Genomic DNA, 16,550 nt, shown 5'->3' on the forward strand with positions numbered 1-16,550 from the left:
CTGTGGGGGAAACCGGAGCACCCGGAGGAAACCCACGCAGATACGGGGAGAACATGCAAACTCCACACAGAAAGGCCCTCGTCAGCCACTGGGCTCAAACCATTATGACTCAATTTCGTGGAATAACTGCTTAGTATCTTAATATTTCTGATCATGCAAATTAATTTCTTCTTGTATTTTTGTACTTTCATATTCTGCCCCTCATTATTTTAACAGTCTGCATTCAAAGACTTCCTAAAAAAAGCATCAACTAAAGATGAATATTTATCTTTTGAAAACCATTGTACTTTTGTAATGGAAAACCCTCCTAAACAAATCCTGTGTGCTTGCATAGTAGTAATTGTGCTCATGAGAAATGAGAGTGAGTACTTATTAAAGTTAAACTGCTTCAGGCTCAGCACTTTTTGTTTATTTTTCTAGATCACAAAGTTTTAGCCTTACAACTTGCAGCCCATGTGACCTACCATAACACCTCATATGGTGCACAAGAAGTTGCAAGCATTAAAATAGCTATTATAGTTGCAACACAAGAACTGACATGGAAAGCCAGATGAAACACACTGCACAATTTACAATGCAGCTTCACAGGTCTTGTATTGCTCAGGGAAGGTGTCTGCAAACACAAATAGTACAAACAAAAGGTACACGCTTCTAAGGGCCAGGCATTGCCAGATCAAACTATCACATTTTTATCATCAGAAGATGCCCCTACCAGGGCTTTACATTAGCACCCGCCCACCCGCCAAATGCGGGTAAAATTCGGCTTTGGCGGGTAATAACTTTAGTCTCACTAGCCACTTTGGCGGGTGGTTTATTCTGTGGTATGACAATATATTTTAATTGTAGTTTTCTCTGAAGGCATCTGATATCATAAACACGTTGCAATGTAATATTACATGCCTACAACTCCCATGAGCACCTGCATAAACATTCTGACAACATGTTAGAATTGTTTTGAATGTTCGTTAACATCTCAGATCGAATCAATGATACGGTAACTTGCGGTTAATGAACGAAGCAACAAAGTTGCTGACGACTGACAAGCGCACTATGTGGCGGCATATAGCTGGAGTTTCAAGCCCTGCTGCTCAGGAAAAAAGGGGCAGAGATGAGCAGGGCTGGAGCAGCATTTTTAAAATCACTGAGGTCCATGATGCGCAAAGCGCTCCGAAAAAATTTCTACATATTTAAAAGAGGGGGTGAATTACACGCCACACGAGATCTATTCCTGAAATTACTTTTAATGGTGTTTGAACTGAATATCATTAGTTTTGAAAAAAATCATGTATGTGGCAAGAGTAAGAATAATTTAAGCTTGTTTAATGGTTTGATCTGGCCCAAGCAATGAGGACAAAAGATGCCCTAACCATGTAGCCTATGTCAAATCAAATCAAATCAAGTTTATTTGTACAGCGCTTTTAACAATAAACATTGTCGCAAAGCAGCTTTACAGAATTTGAACGACTTAAAACATGAGCTAATTTTATCCCTAATCTATCCCCAATGAGCAAGCCTGTGGCGATGGTGGCAAGGAAAAACTCCCTCAGACGACATGAGGAAGAAACCTCGAGAGGAACCAGACTCAAAAGGGAACCCATCCTCATTTGGGCAACAACAGACAGCCTGACTATAATATTAACAGTTTTAACAGGTATAACCCTCAACTGTCCTCATGGGGCCGTCCTTCACAGGAGTGGGGCGATAAAACTCCGACCAGACACAGGGCACCAGGATGGATCAAGCAGGTCCGAGGGGCAGAAGAGGCCAGCATCTCAATCCCAGGATCAACATGTAACTCAGAGGGACAGATGGGGGGGGGAGAGAGAGAGAGAAAGAAAACACGTTGTTAGGTATGCCCTAAAAATGACAAGTATTAAATCTGTGTGGTAGGCTCGCAGAGACGAGAGTCTTTACATCAGGCATAACACACAATGGCATGTTAATATGGTAAAAAATATATCATGACCTGCTCTGGCTGGATGCTTGATTGGGTGATGGGAGCACACTCCTCAGCAATGATGAGATGCAGATGGGACCCTTAGGCCTGGCCAAGACAATTCAGTTACATTTCACCGGGTCTGGGACATGCGACAGAATGTCTGACGGCCGATTCCCTGCAGGCTATGATAGCCAGTCGAGGTCCCCACCGTCTCCACCAAAAGATTTCCTGTTGACTCCATGTAACTCAGAGGGACAGATTTGGGGTGGGGGGGAGAGAAAGAAAACACAGGTGGTTAGGTATGCCCAATGTCACCTGAATAAGTAGGAACAGTATACATATTGCACCGAGTACAAGCAGGGACTCCGGCAACTAACTATGACAGCATAACTAAAAGGAGAGAGCCAGAAGGTAACACAGGCATGAGGGAGCCCCGGGACATAAAGCAGCCAGCCACTACACCGTCAACAAACTCGAGTGAGCAAGCGAGTGGGGACTGACAGCATCCATACATCCCAGTTTACCAAAACACTCTATGTCTGAGGACCCTCCAGATCTACTCCTTTACCTCATAAACACCATTAACAAAAGGCTTGACTAAACAGATATGTTTTCAGCCTACACTTAAATGCTGAGACTGTGTCTGATTCCCGAACATTACTTGGAAGGCTGTTCCATAACAGTGGGGCTTTGGAAGAAAAGGCTCTGCCCCCTGATGTAGCCTTCACTATACGAGGTACCAGCAGATAGCCTGCACCTTTTGATCTAAGTAGGCGTGGCGGGTCATAGAGGAGCAGAAGTTCACTCAGGTACTGTGGTGCGAGACCATTTAGTGCTTTAAAGGTCAATAGTAGTATTTTATAATCAATACGAAATTTGATTGGGAGCCAATGCAGTGTGGATAAGACAGGCGTGATGTGGTCATATTTTCTAGTTCTAGTAAGGACTCTTGCTGCGGCATTTTGAACTAACTGGAGCTTGTTTATGCACTTATTGGAACATCCAGACAGTAAGGCATTACAATAATCCAACCTGGAGGTAACGAAAGCATGGACTAGTTTTTCTGCATCATGCAATGACATTAAATTTCTTATCTTTACAATATTTCTGAGATGAAAGAAAGCTATCCGGGTGATGTTATCAATGTGAGTTTCGAATGAAAGACTGGGGTCAATAATCACTCCGAGGTCTTTTACTGCTGCACGTGAAGAAACAGAAAGGCCATCCAGAGTTACTGTGTAATCAGAAAACTTACTTCTAGCTGTATGTGGTCCTAGCACAAGTACTTCAGTCTTGTCAGAGTTAAGCAGAAGGAAATTTATAAGCATCCAGTGTCTAATGTCCTTAACACATTCCTCAATTTTATTAAGCTGGTGTCTCTCATCAGGTTTTGCAGAGACATACAACTGTGTGTCATCAGCATAACAGTGGAAACTAATACAATGTTTACGAATAATATCGCCCAGAGGTAACATATATAGAGAAAAAAGCAGTGGACCCAAGACAGAACCTTGTGGAACACCAAACTTTACCTCGGTACGTCTAGAAATATCACCATTTATATCAACATACTGATAACGATCAGTTAGATAAGACCTGAGCCAGGAGAGGGCCATTCCCTTAACTCCCACAACATTTTCTAGTCTATCCAGAAGAATGGAATGATCAATGGTATCAAATGCTGCACTAAGGTCAAGCAACACAAGTAGCGAGACACAGCCCTGATCAGACGCCAACAGTAGGTCGTTTACTACTTTAACCAGTGCTGTCTCTGTGCTATGATGAGGTCTAAATCCTGACTGATACATTTCATGGATGTTATTCCTATGTAAATATGAGCATAACTGCTGTGCCACAGCTTTTTCAAGGATCTTGGAGATAAAGGGGAGGTTTGATATTGGCCGATAATTGGACAGCTGACAGGGATCAAGGTCAGGTTTTTTAATCAGGGGTTTGATAACTGCTAGTTTAAAGGATTTGGGTACATAGCCAATCATAAGAGAAGAATTTATTATTTTTAGAAGTGGTTCAATTACTCCAGGCATTATCTGTTTGAATAGATGTGTCGGTAAGGGATCTAGTACGCAAGTTGAGGCTTTTGATGTAGAGATTAATGAAAGTAATTCAGTTTCTTTTAGGGGAGTAAAACATTCTAACTGATGATCTGATACAGTTATATTGTTAGCTACAAGGTCACTTTCATTGTCTAACCTTAAATTAGTAGTTTGAATTTTTTGTCGGATATTCTCAATTTTGTCATTAAAAAAATTCATGAAGTCGTTGCTACTACATACTGCAGGTGTGCATGTGTCTATAGTGGACTTATTCCTGGTTAATTTTGCTACAGTATTAAATAGGAATCTAGGATTATTTTTGTTATCTTCTATTAGGGAGGAGAAATATGTTGATCTCGCAGCACTAAGAGCTTTTCTATACTTCAGGAAGCTCTCCTTCCAAGCTAATTTGAACACTACCAATTTTGTTTGACGCCATTTACGTTCCAATTTTCGAGTGGTCTGTTTTAATGTGCGAGTGTCATCATTATACCAGGGTGCTAATTTTTTGTCTCTGACCATTTTCCTTTTTAGAGGAGCTACATTATCTAAAGTATGGCGGAATGTTGACTCTAAGCATTCAGTTGCCTGATCAAGTTCTGCAGGGGCTGACAGTGACCCAATCAAAGTTGATAACTCTGGGAGATCATTTATAAAGCTCTGTGCAGTAGTTGACGTGAAAGTACGTTTAATACAGTAGCGTGGTGAGGTGCATATATTATTACTCAGACATATTTTGAATGAGATGAGACAATGATCTGAGATAACTTCAGACTGTGGAAGTATGACTATATTGTCTACGTTTAATCTGAATGTTAGTATTAGATCAAGGGTGTGACCACCATTATGGGTCGGTCCTATGACATTCTGCTTAATCCCGACTGAATCTAAGATGGACACAAACGCTGTTTTTAAAGGGTCTTCTGGGTTATCGAAGTGAATATTAAAATCTCCGACAACTAAAGCTTTGTCTAAGGAAATAACCAAATCTGAGATAAAATCTGCAAATTCAGAAAGAAACTCAGAATATGGCCCCGGGGGCCTGTAAATAATAAGCAATGGAATTAACTGGGTAGACTTATTTTTAGAGGCTACATACATTATATGAGTATGAAGAACTTCAAATGTATTAAATTTATAACCAGGTTTGTGTGTTACACCTAGATAATCGTTATAAATAACCGCGACGCCTCCTCCTCTGCCAGTTAGACGAGGCTGGTGTATATAACTGTATCCAGGAGGACTCGCTTCATTTAATGCTATATATTCATTTGGCTTAATCCATGTTTCTGTTAAACACAGTACATTAAACTCCTGATCAGTAATGAGTTCATTAACCATTAGCGCTTTAGATGTAAGAGATCTAATATTTAATAGCCCCACCTTTAGATCAAAGGTGCTGGCAGCAGCTGTACAGTCAGTCTGATCTAATTTTATATTGATTAGGTTACTGGAACAAACTCTCTGAAAATTTCTACCTTTTTGTTGAGCTCGGGGAACAGACACAGTCTCGATGTAGTGGGCCCTGAGTGACGACTCTGCGCAGCTAGCAGACAGTCGGTTTAGCCTGTTCGTCTGCTCCCTGGCCTTGGCTCTGGATTGTCAGAAATTAACTAGGCCTGTTCTGAGACTATGACCTATGCTGCAGGAAATGAGAGCAGCACCTTCCCGAGTGGGATGGATACCGTCCCGCCCTAACAGGCCAGCAGTGCCCTCAAAATTAGCCCAATTATCTATAAAGCCCACACTGTTTTCAGAGCACCACCTGGACAGCCAGCAGTTCAGCGACCATAACCTGCTGTAAGCTACATCGCCACGCCGCATTGGGATGGGGCCAGAGCATACTACAGCATCGGACATCACCTTCGCTAATTTAAACACCTCTACAAAGTTACTCTTAGTAACCTCAGACTGACGAAGGCGTATATCATTAGCTCCTGCATGGATAACTATCTTTGAGAACCTGTGCTTGCCTAGGACCCTAAGATTACCTGCTATGTCCGGTGCCCTGGCTCCCGGTATACACCTGACTAAAGCTGCTGGTGCCCCTAAAGGCTGAGCTAATTTCACGTGCCGTATGATAGAGTCCCCTATAACCAGAGCTCTTTCAGGTTTCTCAGTGGGTGCATCACTAAGGAGAGCAAACCTGTTCGACACGTGACGCGGAGAGGAGTGGTGCTCCCGTGGGCGAGCCTCAGCGGTAGCTTTGGCTCTACGCTTATGCCGCCGAGCCGTCACCCATTCGCCCCGCTGTAAGGGCTCTAATGCCGGAGTTGGGGGATTGCTAACTCCACCTAGGGCGTCCAGACTTTCCCTAACAGAAACTACACTGTTCTCACGCTCACTAACCTGCTCTAAAGCCTGGACACGCGCTTCTAGCACTGAAATCTTCTCCGTCAGAGAGCTAACTAATCTGCACTTATCACAAGTAAAGCTAATAGAGCTATCGCTAGTGACGGAGGAAGAATGACTAAACATCCTGCACTCAGCACACTGAACAGGCTGAAGGTGTGCCATGATGAAAAGATTCACGTACTCTTAAATGAAGATCTGTTGATATTAAAGCAGATCAGATGGCCTCCGCTTGTGGACTTTACACAGGAGGAGAGAAAAAGAAAGCTTGTAACTAAGATACATTAACAATCTGGCATCCGTTACACCTACACAAAAAAAAAAAAAATTCTGGGAAAAAAAATCAGTATACACCACCATGTTTTAGGCAAAGTTATCCAAGGCAAACATAAGTTGAAACTTTCCACTCTATTGCTTTGGCTTATCGAATGATTTATTTTTAAAATCACAAACAAGGTGGGCGGCACGGTGGTGTAGTGGTTAGTGCTGTCGCCTCACAGCAAGAAGGTCCGGGTTTGAGCCCCGTGGCTGGCGAGGGCCTTTCTATGCAGAGTTTGCATGTTCTCCCCATGTCCGCATGGGTTTCCTCCGGGTGCTCCGGTTTCCCCCACAGTCCAAAGACATGCAGGTTAGGTTAACTGGTGACTCTAAATTGACCGTAGGTGTGAATGTGAGTGTGAATGGTTGTCTATGTGTCAGCCCTGTGATGACCTGGTGACTTGTCCAGGGTGTACCCCGCCTTTCGCCCGTAGTCAGCTGGAATAGGCTCCAGCTTGCCTGCGACCCTGTAGAACAGGATAAAGCGGCTAGAGATGATGAGATGAGACAAACAAGGTAGGCTACAACTGCGCTGCTTCGAAAATGTAAATTTAACAGCTTCATGAAAGTGCGCTGATGGTTACCATGAAAAACCCGTGTCTACTGCACTGCGTTCCTCCGCCGAGTCGCGCGCTCATTCACTTTTGTGTGCGCGCGCACGAAACAGATACAGAAGACAGAATCAACGTTTAACATAATTAACAATGCACTTTTTACGGAGACATTTTAATGTTATTCTTTTTTTTTTATCCAGTTGAATATTTAGCGTACAAATGTATTTTCAGCTCTTTAAAATGACCGAGGTCTGGACCTCGGTGGCCTCATAGCTGGCTACGGCCATGGAGATGAACAAGACACTAATAGGAAGATAAGACAGTTCAATGACAAATGGAAGTTAGAGCAAGATTGGCTAGTTCATAGCAAAACCGAAAATACCATGTACTGTGAAGACTGTAGAAAGTCTGGCAAAGACAGGCACCAGTAATTTTAAACTCGAAACTATAAAGGACCACAAAAAGTCAAATGCACACATCGGTACTATAACATCAAAACAGGTGAAGATGGCTAGTTCACTACAGGACAGCATTGCTTTCAAGTCCCTGGCTGTCATGAAGTCGGCTGTGCTGGAGAGGATGGAGCTGCTGTTTAGAAACGTTCACGCAATTGGAAAGAAGTTGATCCCACCCCAGCTATCAACTTATGGCATGCTGGAAGCCTCAGGTCACGAAGACCATTTTTTATGGACCATTCAGACTCATCTGATGATGAATGTCTCATCTCATCTCGTTATCTCTAGCCGCTTCATCCTGTTCTACAGGGTCACAGGCAAGCTGGAGCCTATCCCAGCTGACTACGGGCGAAAGGCGGGGTACACCCTGGACAAGTCGCCAGGTCATCACAGGGCTGACACATAGACACAGACAACCATTCACACTCACATTCACACCTACGGTCAATTTAGAGTCACCAGTTAACCTAACCTGCATGTCTTTGGACTGTGGGGGAAACCGGAGCACCCGGAGGAAACCCACGCGGACACGGGGAGAACATGCAAACTCCACACAGAAAGGCCCTCGCCGGCCCTGGGGCTCGAACCCAGGACCTTCTTGCTGTGAGGCGACAGCGCTAACCACTACACCACCGTGCCGCCCCGATGATGAATGTAATGAGGACATTTAATGTCTCTCTCTACACATGTTCACACACACACACACACAATTAATAGATAATATATAATAATACTTGATAATACACATAATACTTGTATATCAAAACATCAAATGTTTTTCAATGATAAATGTTTTGAATTGGACTTTTAATATTAGAAATCATTTCAGTTGTACTGAATGTTATTTTTCATATTATACGATATTTAATATTGTAAGGGGCTTGAATTTGAGTTCAATAAACAGAATATTCTGTTTATATTTTTGTCTGAACTAGTTGCATGTTTTCATATAGGGAACTACCTTAACAGCACTGAATACTTGAGTGCTACTGTAGAGATACATTATACGCTGCCATTCATAATTAAGTCTAGATCTTCCGAACTTTAACGTATCATGGTGAAGAAAAAACTGCGATTTCCTGGCAACAAAATTGTGGCTAGTGAAAAGGCTGAATGGCTAGTGACTCGGGAAAACCACTAGCCACAGTGGCCGGTGAGCAAAAAAGTTAATGTAAAGCCCTGGCCCCTACAATACAAATTATAGTCACAAACTACTCTTAAACAGTGGTCAGTATACAGAAAGCCAGGAAACATTGCTGAATGTTTCATCAGGTTACATCAGCTTCTGATGTCTTCAAAATGACATTTAGTTTACCTAGAGGGTTAAGACAAGTCTGTTTGATCTGATGCTTTCCTTGCAGCATTCACGCATACAAAATCCATATCGGATGTTCCAGAATGATTCTCCATAGAGATCCTGTATATCCTCTCAAAGTCTGTCTTTTACACACATGGCAGCTCTTTGTTCCTCTTCTGCATTTGTCCATGTCACTCACTTTCCTCTTTACATTTTGCACTCTGAGGTCTCCTATCATTTATGGACTCTTGGGTCGTTTTTGGAGTTGACTGACTTACTGTGAAATTCCACTAATCGCTCTCTTCTAGCTAGCCTCAGACCTTTCTCCACAAGCATGCTCTGCCTTTTCCCCATCACTGCACAAAGAGAATTGTTTCATGCTTTAGGGCTGAATTTGGTCCCTCTGTCCTTCTAGCCACCCTAATTCCAGCCCTCATTCTTTAGCGTTTAGTGTTTCGGGATTTACTCTGGACTTGCAGATAAGTGGATCAATCCATAAGCTGCTTTTCTGTGTGTGGGTATCTACTGGTGTGTGTACATGTGGGTGTGTGTGCACTATGTACAATTTCTAGAACTTTGTACCCCACCTAAATCCACACATCATGACAACAGTTACATCACTTGGACCAGGGAATGTAAACCTAGCGGATATGCCCCATGCTGTGTGTGTGTGTGTGTGTGTGTGTGTGTGTGTGTGTGTGTGTGCGCCCGCATGCCTGGTGTGCTGAATAAGTCATTGCATCATGTATCACAACCCTCTATACAGACTGTATCATCTTTCTGGTATCTTATTTATCCATGTCAGAGTTGTAACACTGTGTGTGTCAGAAGTAAAAAGAAAAAGAGAGAGAGAGAGAGAGAGAGAGAGGGAGAGAGTCACCGGGAGGCTTTTGTGATCCTCAGTGCTTTTACAGCTCGGCTTGTGAATATGTACACGTATATGAGCAGCTGCTGTATCTGTCTGCTCTCTCTGCCTGTTCACAGCTGGTGGTCTGTAATCCATGTACCACTTCCTTTCCTCCTTTATCTCCCACCACATCTCCATATGTCACTTATAATTCGGTTATACATCTCTAAACGGCTTGCCCAGCTGAAAGCATTTCTCTTTAAAAGGGTAATTAAGCCCATTTAGATGCACTTGCTTACTTAATACTACCATAGCAAACATATCTTACAGATTAGGCATGGGGTTTTATATCCTAGATTCTATAATGCATTTGTCTCTCTTTAAAGCAAGCACACAGTTGCAATTCTCTTAATAGATGGAGACTTCTTGGACAAACAGCAGAATTGGGTTTGCTCTTGTGTGCATTTTACAGATTAGCCATACTTAAATACATCTCAAAATAAACCCAAACAGTCCCATAATTAGTGTGGTTTTACTACTTGTATGATTTAGACTATTGTAAGTATTAAATGAGTGGGTCAGATTTAGCATGTCCTTGTGCTATTACCATTATTCTGCTTACCATAGAAATTTGCCTGTGATAACAATCTTAAATTATTGATGAATGACATGTCACATTTTGGTGTAGTGGTTAGCACTGTCACCTAACAGCAAGAAGGTTCTGGGTTCGAACCTCAGCTGACTGTGGCATTTTTGTGTGGCTTTTGAATATTCTATATTTATTCTATCCACATTCACTGGATATGAGCAATTGCGTGCTCTGATTGACTACTACTAGGATATCAGCTCATATACCGTGAGTAGAGAAAAACAAAACGGCGGAGCATTTTGCTGAACTAACCAAGGATGAAATAAAAACTCTACTTGAAAACAAAACCCCCAAAAATAAAAAAGCAACAAAATTTGGAGTAAAAGTATTTGATGGTAAGAACATTTTTCCCCCCAAGAATTATTATTATAGCATTTTTCACAAATTGCTACGGTCATTTTGCCGGTTTGTTTACATTCTAAGCAGAAATGATTTTGTCAGATGTTTTGTATAAAGGTTTTATTTATTGAATTTGCAAACAGTAAAAATAAAAATGCTCTGTTTCTCAAAATCTACTGAATGTGGATAGAATAAAACAGTTATTCCACGCAATCTCGTTGTACATACTGTAGCTTATAGCTAGCTCAGCGCTACACGCCTCATCAGCTATCAGCTCATGTACGACTCAATTTAATAGAATAACTGTTAAATGTATATTATAGAACATACAGTATAGTGCAAATATTCATAAGGTGTATTAATGTCTTGTCATCATATATGTAATGGAGCAAAGGCTATTCAGTAAATTAAGTGTCAAAATGAATAGATGTATAACACAATTGGGCTTTTCAATCCTCTGAGTTTACAATAGCGGGTAACTTGTAGCACTCTGCTAAAATGTAAGAATTGTTTGAATAAGCCTGTAATGATGATTGCTTATGGTATAAAGACAACAGGAATACTGGTCATACTTTGTAAATGTAATTAAATACTATAACATTCATTCACTCATGCATTCATTCATCTTCAGTAGCCACTTTACCCTGGTCAGGGTTTCAGAGGATTCTGTAAATATAGGATTGAATGATGTTTGTAAATGTGCATTGAAGTGTCTGTGACATGGTGTCCTGCTGTGTGCTCGGGTGACACAACTGTGATGTTCCATATTTAATGTGAAAATGATCCACTCCTTCTCACCTAGCAACAGATGTTTTGTTGTGACTCATGCAAACAAGAGAACCTTATCTTGTGTGTGTGTGTGTGTGTGTGTGTGTGTGGCCATTGCCTACTCTTCTAATTAAGATATAATTCCTCTTTTGTATTTGGTTCCATCACACTCTGATAAAATCACCCTAAAAACCTCAATCTAAAATTGGGACTGCTTTTAACCAGCTTTTCACTTTCATGTCTTTTCCACTGTTCAACAGAAAACGATGTTTTCCTTATGGCCTATAGATCTTTAGAATCTCAGACATCTTTGTAGCAAGCTTCTCATTCTTGTCTTTTCCTTTTTTGTCTTTTCACCCTGCTGCTGAATCTAACCCTGTCTCTGACATAGACTGGCATTATGATGGTAAGGTGTTACTCAGTCTCTTTATCACTTTCCTTTTCCTCTTCTGTTGCCAAATGACCTTTCATAATTTTTTCCCAGTGCATATTTTTATTGCCTTTTTGCTCTACCCTAGCAGTCCTACAAAATATTTATCTTTAAGCAAACAATTGCAAAGCAAAAACTTCAAATGGGAATCATCACGGACTTTGTTTTATCTGACTGGAAGCAATGAAACTTGGGACTTGTATTGTCTGGCAGTCTTTAGCAGATACTTCTTTGGCAGACATTCCTCATGCATTAATGGGATGTGATTAAGAATTAAATGTATAAATTAAAAGTCATATCATAATTGCTTTGCTTAATTGCTTGATTGTATTCATATTTGTACATGTACTATGTGGCCAAAAGTATGTGGACGCCTGACTATCACAACCAGATGTACTTGCTGAACATAATTTTCCAAACCTATCCTTGACCTGGGGGCGGTACGGTGGTGTAGTGGTTAGCGCTGTCGCCTCACAGCAAGAAGGCTCCAGCTTGCCTGTGACCCTGTAGAACAGGATAAAGTGGCTAGAGATAATGAGATGAGATGAGATGAGATCCTTGACCTGCAAGTGACATCAAAGTAAAATAGAAACCCAGATGTTGGCCATGTTGGTGGATATACAAATGTGGGATCAAGTGGCATTCCATACAAAACATAATCACGCGTGCACAACTCTCTTTGTTTTTCCACTGTTTTAAGCGTTCTTTTAGCTACGCCATATCTTTGTGCTGTATATGGTTGTGGTCACAACAGTACTCGTGATGGTGGCACATTCCAATTTTTTTAGAATTCCGTCCGTGATTCGGAAAGAGGGCGAGGAAACTCTGAGGAGAGAGAGGAGACGAGCACAGCTGAACAATATCGCATATTGGCAGGGCTGATCTAACAGAGGCTAAAACCAAAACAGCTCGTTTTTGCAGTAATCGTTTTATCTCAGGTGAAATTCAAAAGCTTTCTCAATAATATCATGGAAGAATTTTATTTCGTGTTGCTAGAATTTTGCTATAAAATGAGCATTCTCTTGTCGTGGTTCACTCGGTCATTGTTACAATTTTAGCACGTGTATTACCATTTTGCTTCTAGGAGCACCAGCAAAATTATACGATAGAAACAATCCAGACTCGGCACCCACTCAGAAAATGGGCTATGTTTCATCCAAGGTTGGACCTGATTCTTCGGCAGCCAAACCAGATAGAACGCAATATCTGAGTGCTTGATGGTTGGTAGAAGCATCTTATCTTTAGAAAAGTCTGACTTTTTTAAATAATATGGGTCAAAACCACACATATCTATCTTCTCTTTGTATCAAATCTTCGTTCGACTGTTCAAATCGTGGTAATACTGAGAAAATTCAGCATTGTTTACAGACACGCTGGTTGCTTTGTATATCCACCATCATGACGGACGCTCATGATGTAGCACATTTTGATCATGTAGTTGCAAGTCATCTACCGTATAAGCATTAACATGGAGTTAGTTCCCCCTTTGCTGCTATAACAGCCTTCACTCTTCTGGGAAGTATTTCCACTAGATTTTGGAATGTGGCTATGCAGATTTGTCCATTCAGCCACAAGAGCATTAGAGAGGTTGGGTGCTGATGTTGGACAAGAAGGCCTGGTGCACAGTCAGGGTTCCAATTCATCCCAAAAATGGTCAGAGCTCTGTACAGGTACTTGAGTTCTTCCTCACCAATATCAGCAAACCATGAATTTATGAACCTTGCTTTGTGCACAAGGCCATGATCATGCTGGACTCCTTAATTCCAGTGAAGGGAAATCACAATAATGCATGATATTCTTGACAGTTGTTTGCTTCAAACTTTGATGACAGTTTGGGGAAGAACCACATAGGATGGTGATGGTCAGGCATCCACATACTTTTGACCATATTGTGTATCATTCAGCCATAAATTACAGTTTTAGGACTATGTGAAAAACACCACATCCTTGCATGAAATTTGAATAGCACATGAGAGTGATTTAAATTCTGACTCTGTGTTCATCCTTTCTTTTTCACACAGAATGTAAGTTGTATCGAACTGGACCCCCTGCCACCATTGTCACCATTGATGAAGAGAGTCCAAATGGTATGTACTTTCCAGTTTATTTGCTTCCATTATGGTATACCACTGTGTGTCCCCTTCAAATGCTGATTTTATATTACCTTTCAGATTGTTTACATTGATAGTGTTCAGCTGATAAATATGTAAATACGTCACTGGTCAAGAATTAAACACCGTCAGGTTCATGAATATTTGGACATTAACAGTTGTTGTTATTTTCTTTGTCTACCACAGTATATAGGAGTTGAAATTAAATAATGAATAATATATTTTTAGCTCTAAATTTGAAGGTATTAACATCCAAATCAGGTAAATGGTGTAGAAATGATAGCACTTTTAATATGTGCCCCCCTCCTTTTCAGGGACCAAAAGTAATCAGACAATGGGCTGTTCAGCTGTCTTGTTGTGTCTCTCACTGTGGCTCTGTGTATATGTGTGAAAGGATTGAGTGTGTCCTTGCTAAGATTGCAGATGGTGTTTTGTTGTTGTGATAGCTCACTGGGGCCCATTAACACATAAAGCATCTCTGAGTAGGTAGTGCTACACTGCATAATATAATCATAATGCCTGCCAAGACAGAACCAGAACCTGGCCATGCATTTGACACCACTGCCTTTTTGTTGCTGTGTAACAAGTGCTGGCTATAGCATGCAATGTGTCTCGCACATATTTTTATGTTTCTATTCCTATTTCATTTCCCATTCTTGAAGATATGTTGGCCACCTCTGGATAGCAGGGTTAAAGCAAAACTTCTCTGCTGGCACTAATAGTAATAGTCTTCAATAACAGTGAGCAAATGACTGCTGAGAGATGTATTAGTGAGGCAGATGAGTTTAATGAGTTTGATCTGCTCAGACCAGATTGCTGTTTGTTTCTCTGATGAGATTTGCTTTAGAATTTGAACAGGTTTCAGCACTTGTTTGGTTCAAAGGAAATGAGCAATAAAGCCTCTCCACTTCTCCAATTCTTCACTTGACATCTTTTTTTGGTATTGCTACTTGTGTGTGTGTGTGTGTGTGTGTGTGTGTGTGTGTGTGTGTGTATACACGTGTCTATGTCTTAATTCCACCTTCTGTCAGGAAAGACAGTATTTATTTATCTTACAAGGTGAAATGGAGAGCAGGTACATGGTGAGCGCTTACATGTAGATTTTAGTTCAGTGAATCATGTTGGTGTAGTGCTCTGAGGGTGCCAAGATAAGGACCAATAAAGACTCAGTGTTGCCCTACAGGTGAGCTTCCACAGGGAATTCTACAAATGAAAGAAGAGATGGTCATTAATTCAAGGGACAGCTGTCTTTTTCTGCATTCACTGTCTGTCATGTTGGATTTGCTGGCTATACTTTTTTCTTCTTGGATGAACCACTATTGAGAGAGGCTTATCTTAAAAATCCTCCATCTGTGTGTGTTTCCAGCCAGCTTGTCTTTGACTGCATGTGCTTTTGTTTTTATTTTGGTTTCTATCCAAGGTGATCAGTGCATGAAGCTGGTTTCCCCATTGTAGATTGTGAGAGAGTGTACGGTAGTATCATGGGAGTTGGTATCTTTCACAAAAGGTAGTCATCCCAACTCTCTGAATGAACAGCTTCCAGATGTGTGGTGATTTAGCTCTGATGGGGAAGGTTCTTTTGCCAAAAGTTTGCAGGTGCCAGACAGGGGCTGATAGGCTTCAGGGTCTAGTATTACTGTAGCTTGTTTGGTTTGGTGAAGCAAATTTTGGGGGGAAAGGTAGAGATGCACTGTGATCACATCTTTATTTGCATTCGTTAGCTTCATCTGAAATGCTTATTCAGCTGTTAATTATCAGCCTCCAGTTTGTTTCCAGCCATCTACTTTACCTACACATGATTTTAGCTTTAGTTTTGGTTGTGATTTGAGATGTTGCCCACTGAATTTGTTCAGGTAAGCCTGGGACACCTCATTTAGACACCACAGGTCATAGACATTTGGGTAACAACTGATCTACTCAACTGCTCTGTTGGTATTACTCAGCAGTCATAAACATACAATAATTTACACCCAAAACATCATATGTAGATACTTAGGCAAAGATACTTTAACACAGAGCTCAGACAGCAAACAGAGCAAGCTAGCTATCTAATGCTAACTAAAGAAACAAGCTTTTGTTGAATTCAAGTGGTTTTTCTCTTTCATCTGGTAGAGTTATGTTGCTGTTCACAATAAGGTTTTTATTCTTATAAGGCTTCAATCTGCAGTGCTAGTGAGATGACTATAACCATAGTATGTGTCATTATCTGTTGCTATTATTATCTCCTCAGTATTGTCATATAGAATGTTTAGGCCATGTCCCAAACTATTTAGTCCTACTGTATAGTCATGCAATGGTTTACCATATTAGTACACCATCTTCATTTGGCTGCTCCCATTCATTCAGGGTCGCCACAGTGGATCTGTTCCACATATTTGATTTGAAACAAGTTTTACACCGGACGCCCTTCCTGACACAACCCTCCCCACTCTATCCA

The 16,550-nt window shown here is 41.1% G+C and overlaps 1 protein-coding gene across 1 annotated transcript in view; it reads left to right on the forward strand.

The window, feature by feature from the left end:
• Window positions 1–16,550, forward strand: part of pcdh15a (protocadherin-related 15a) — a 396,434-nt gene that overhangs the window by 52,007 nt on the left and 327,877 nt on the right. Inside the window, exons 2-3 of the mRNA XM_060924719.1 lie at window positions 11,964–11,978; window positions 14,024–14,089. Coding sequence (XP_060780702.1) covers window positions 11,964–11,978; window positions 14,024–14,089 — 81 coding nt within the window. The remainder of the gene's footprint in view (window positions 1–11,963; window positions 11,979–14,023; window positions 14,090–16,550) is intronic.

The sequence above is a fragment of the Neoarius graeffei genome, chromosome 7, assembly GCF_027579695.1.
Source record: "Neoarius graeffei isolate fNeoGra1 chromosome 7, fNeoGra1.pri, whole genome shotgun sequence".
Classification (NCBI taxonomy): domain Eukaryota; kingdom Metazoa; phylum Chordata; class Actinopteri; order Siluriformes; family Ariidae; genus Neoarius; species Neoarius graeffei.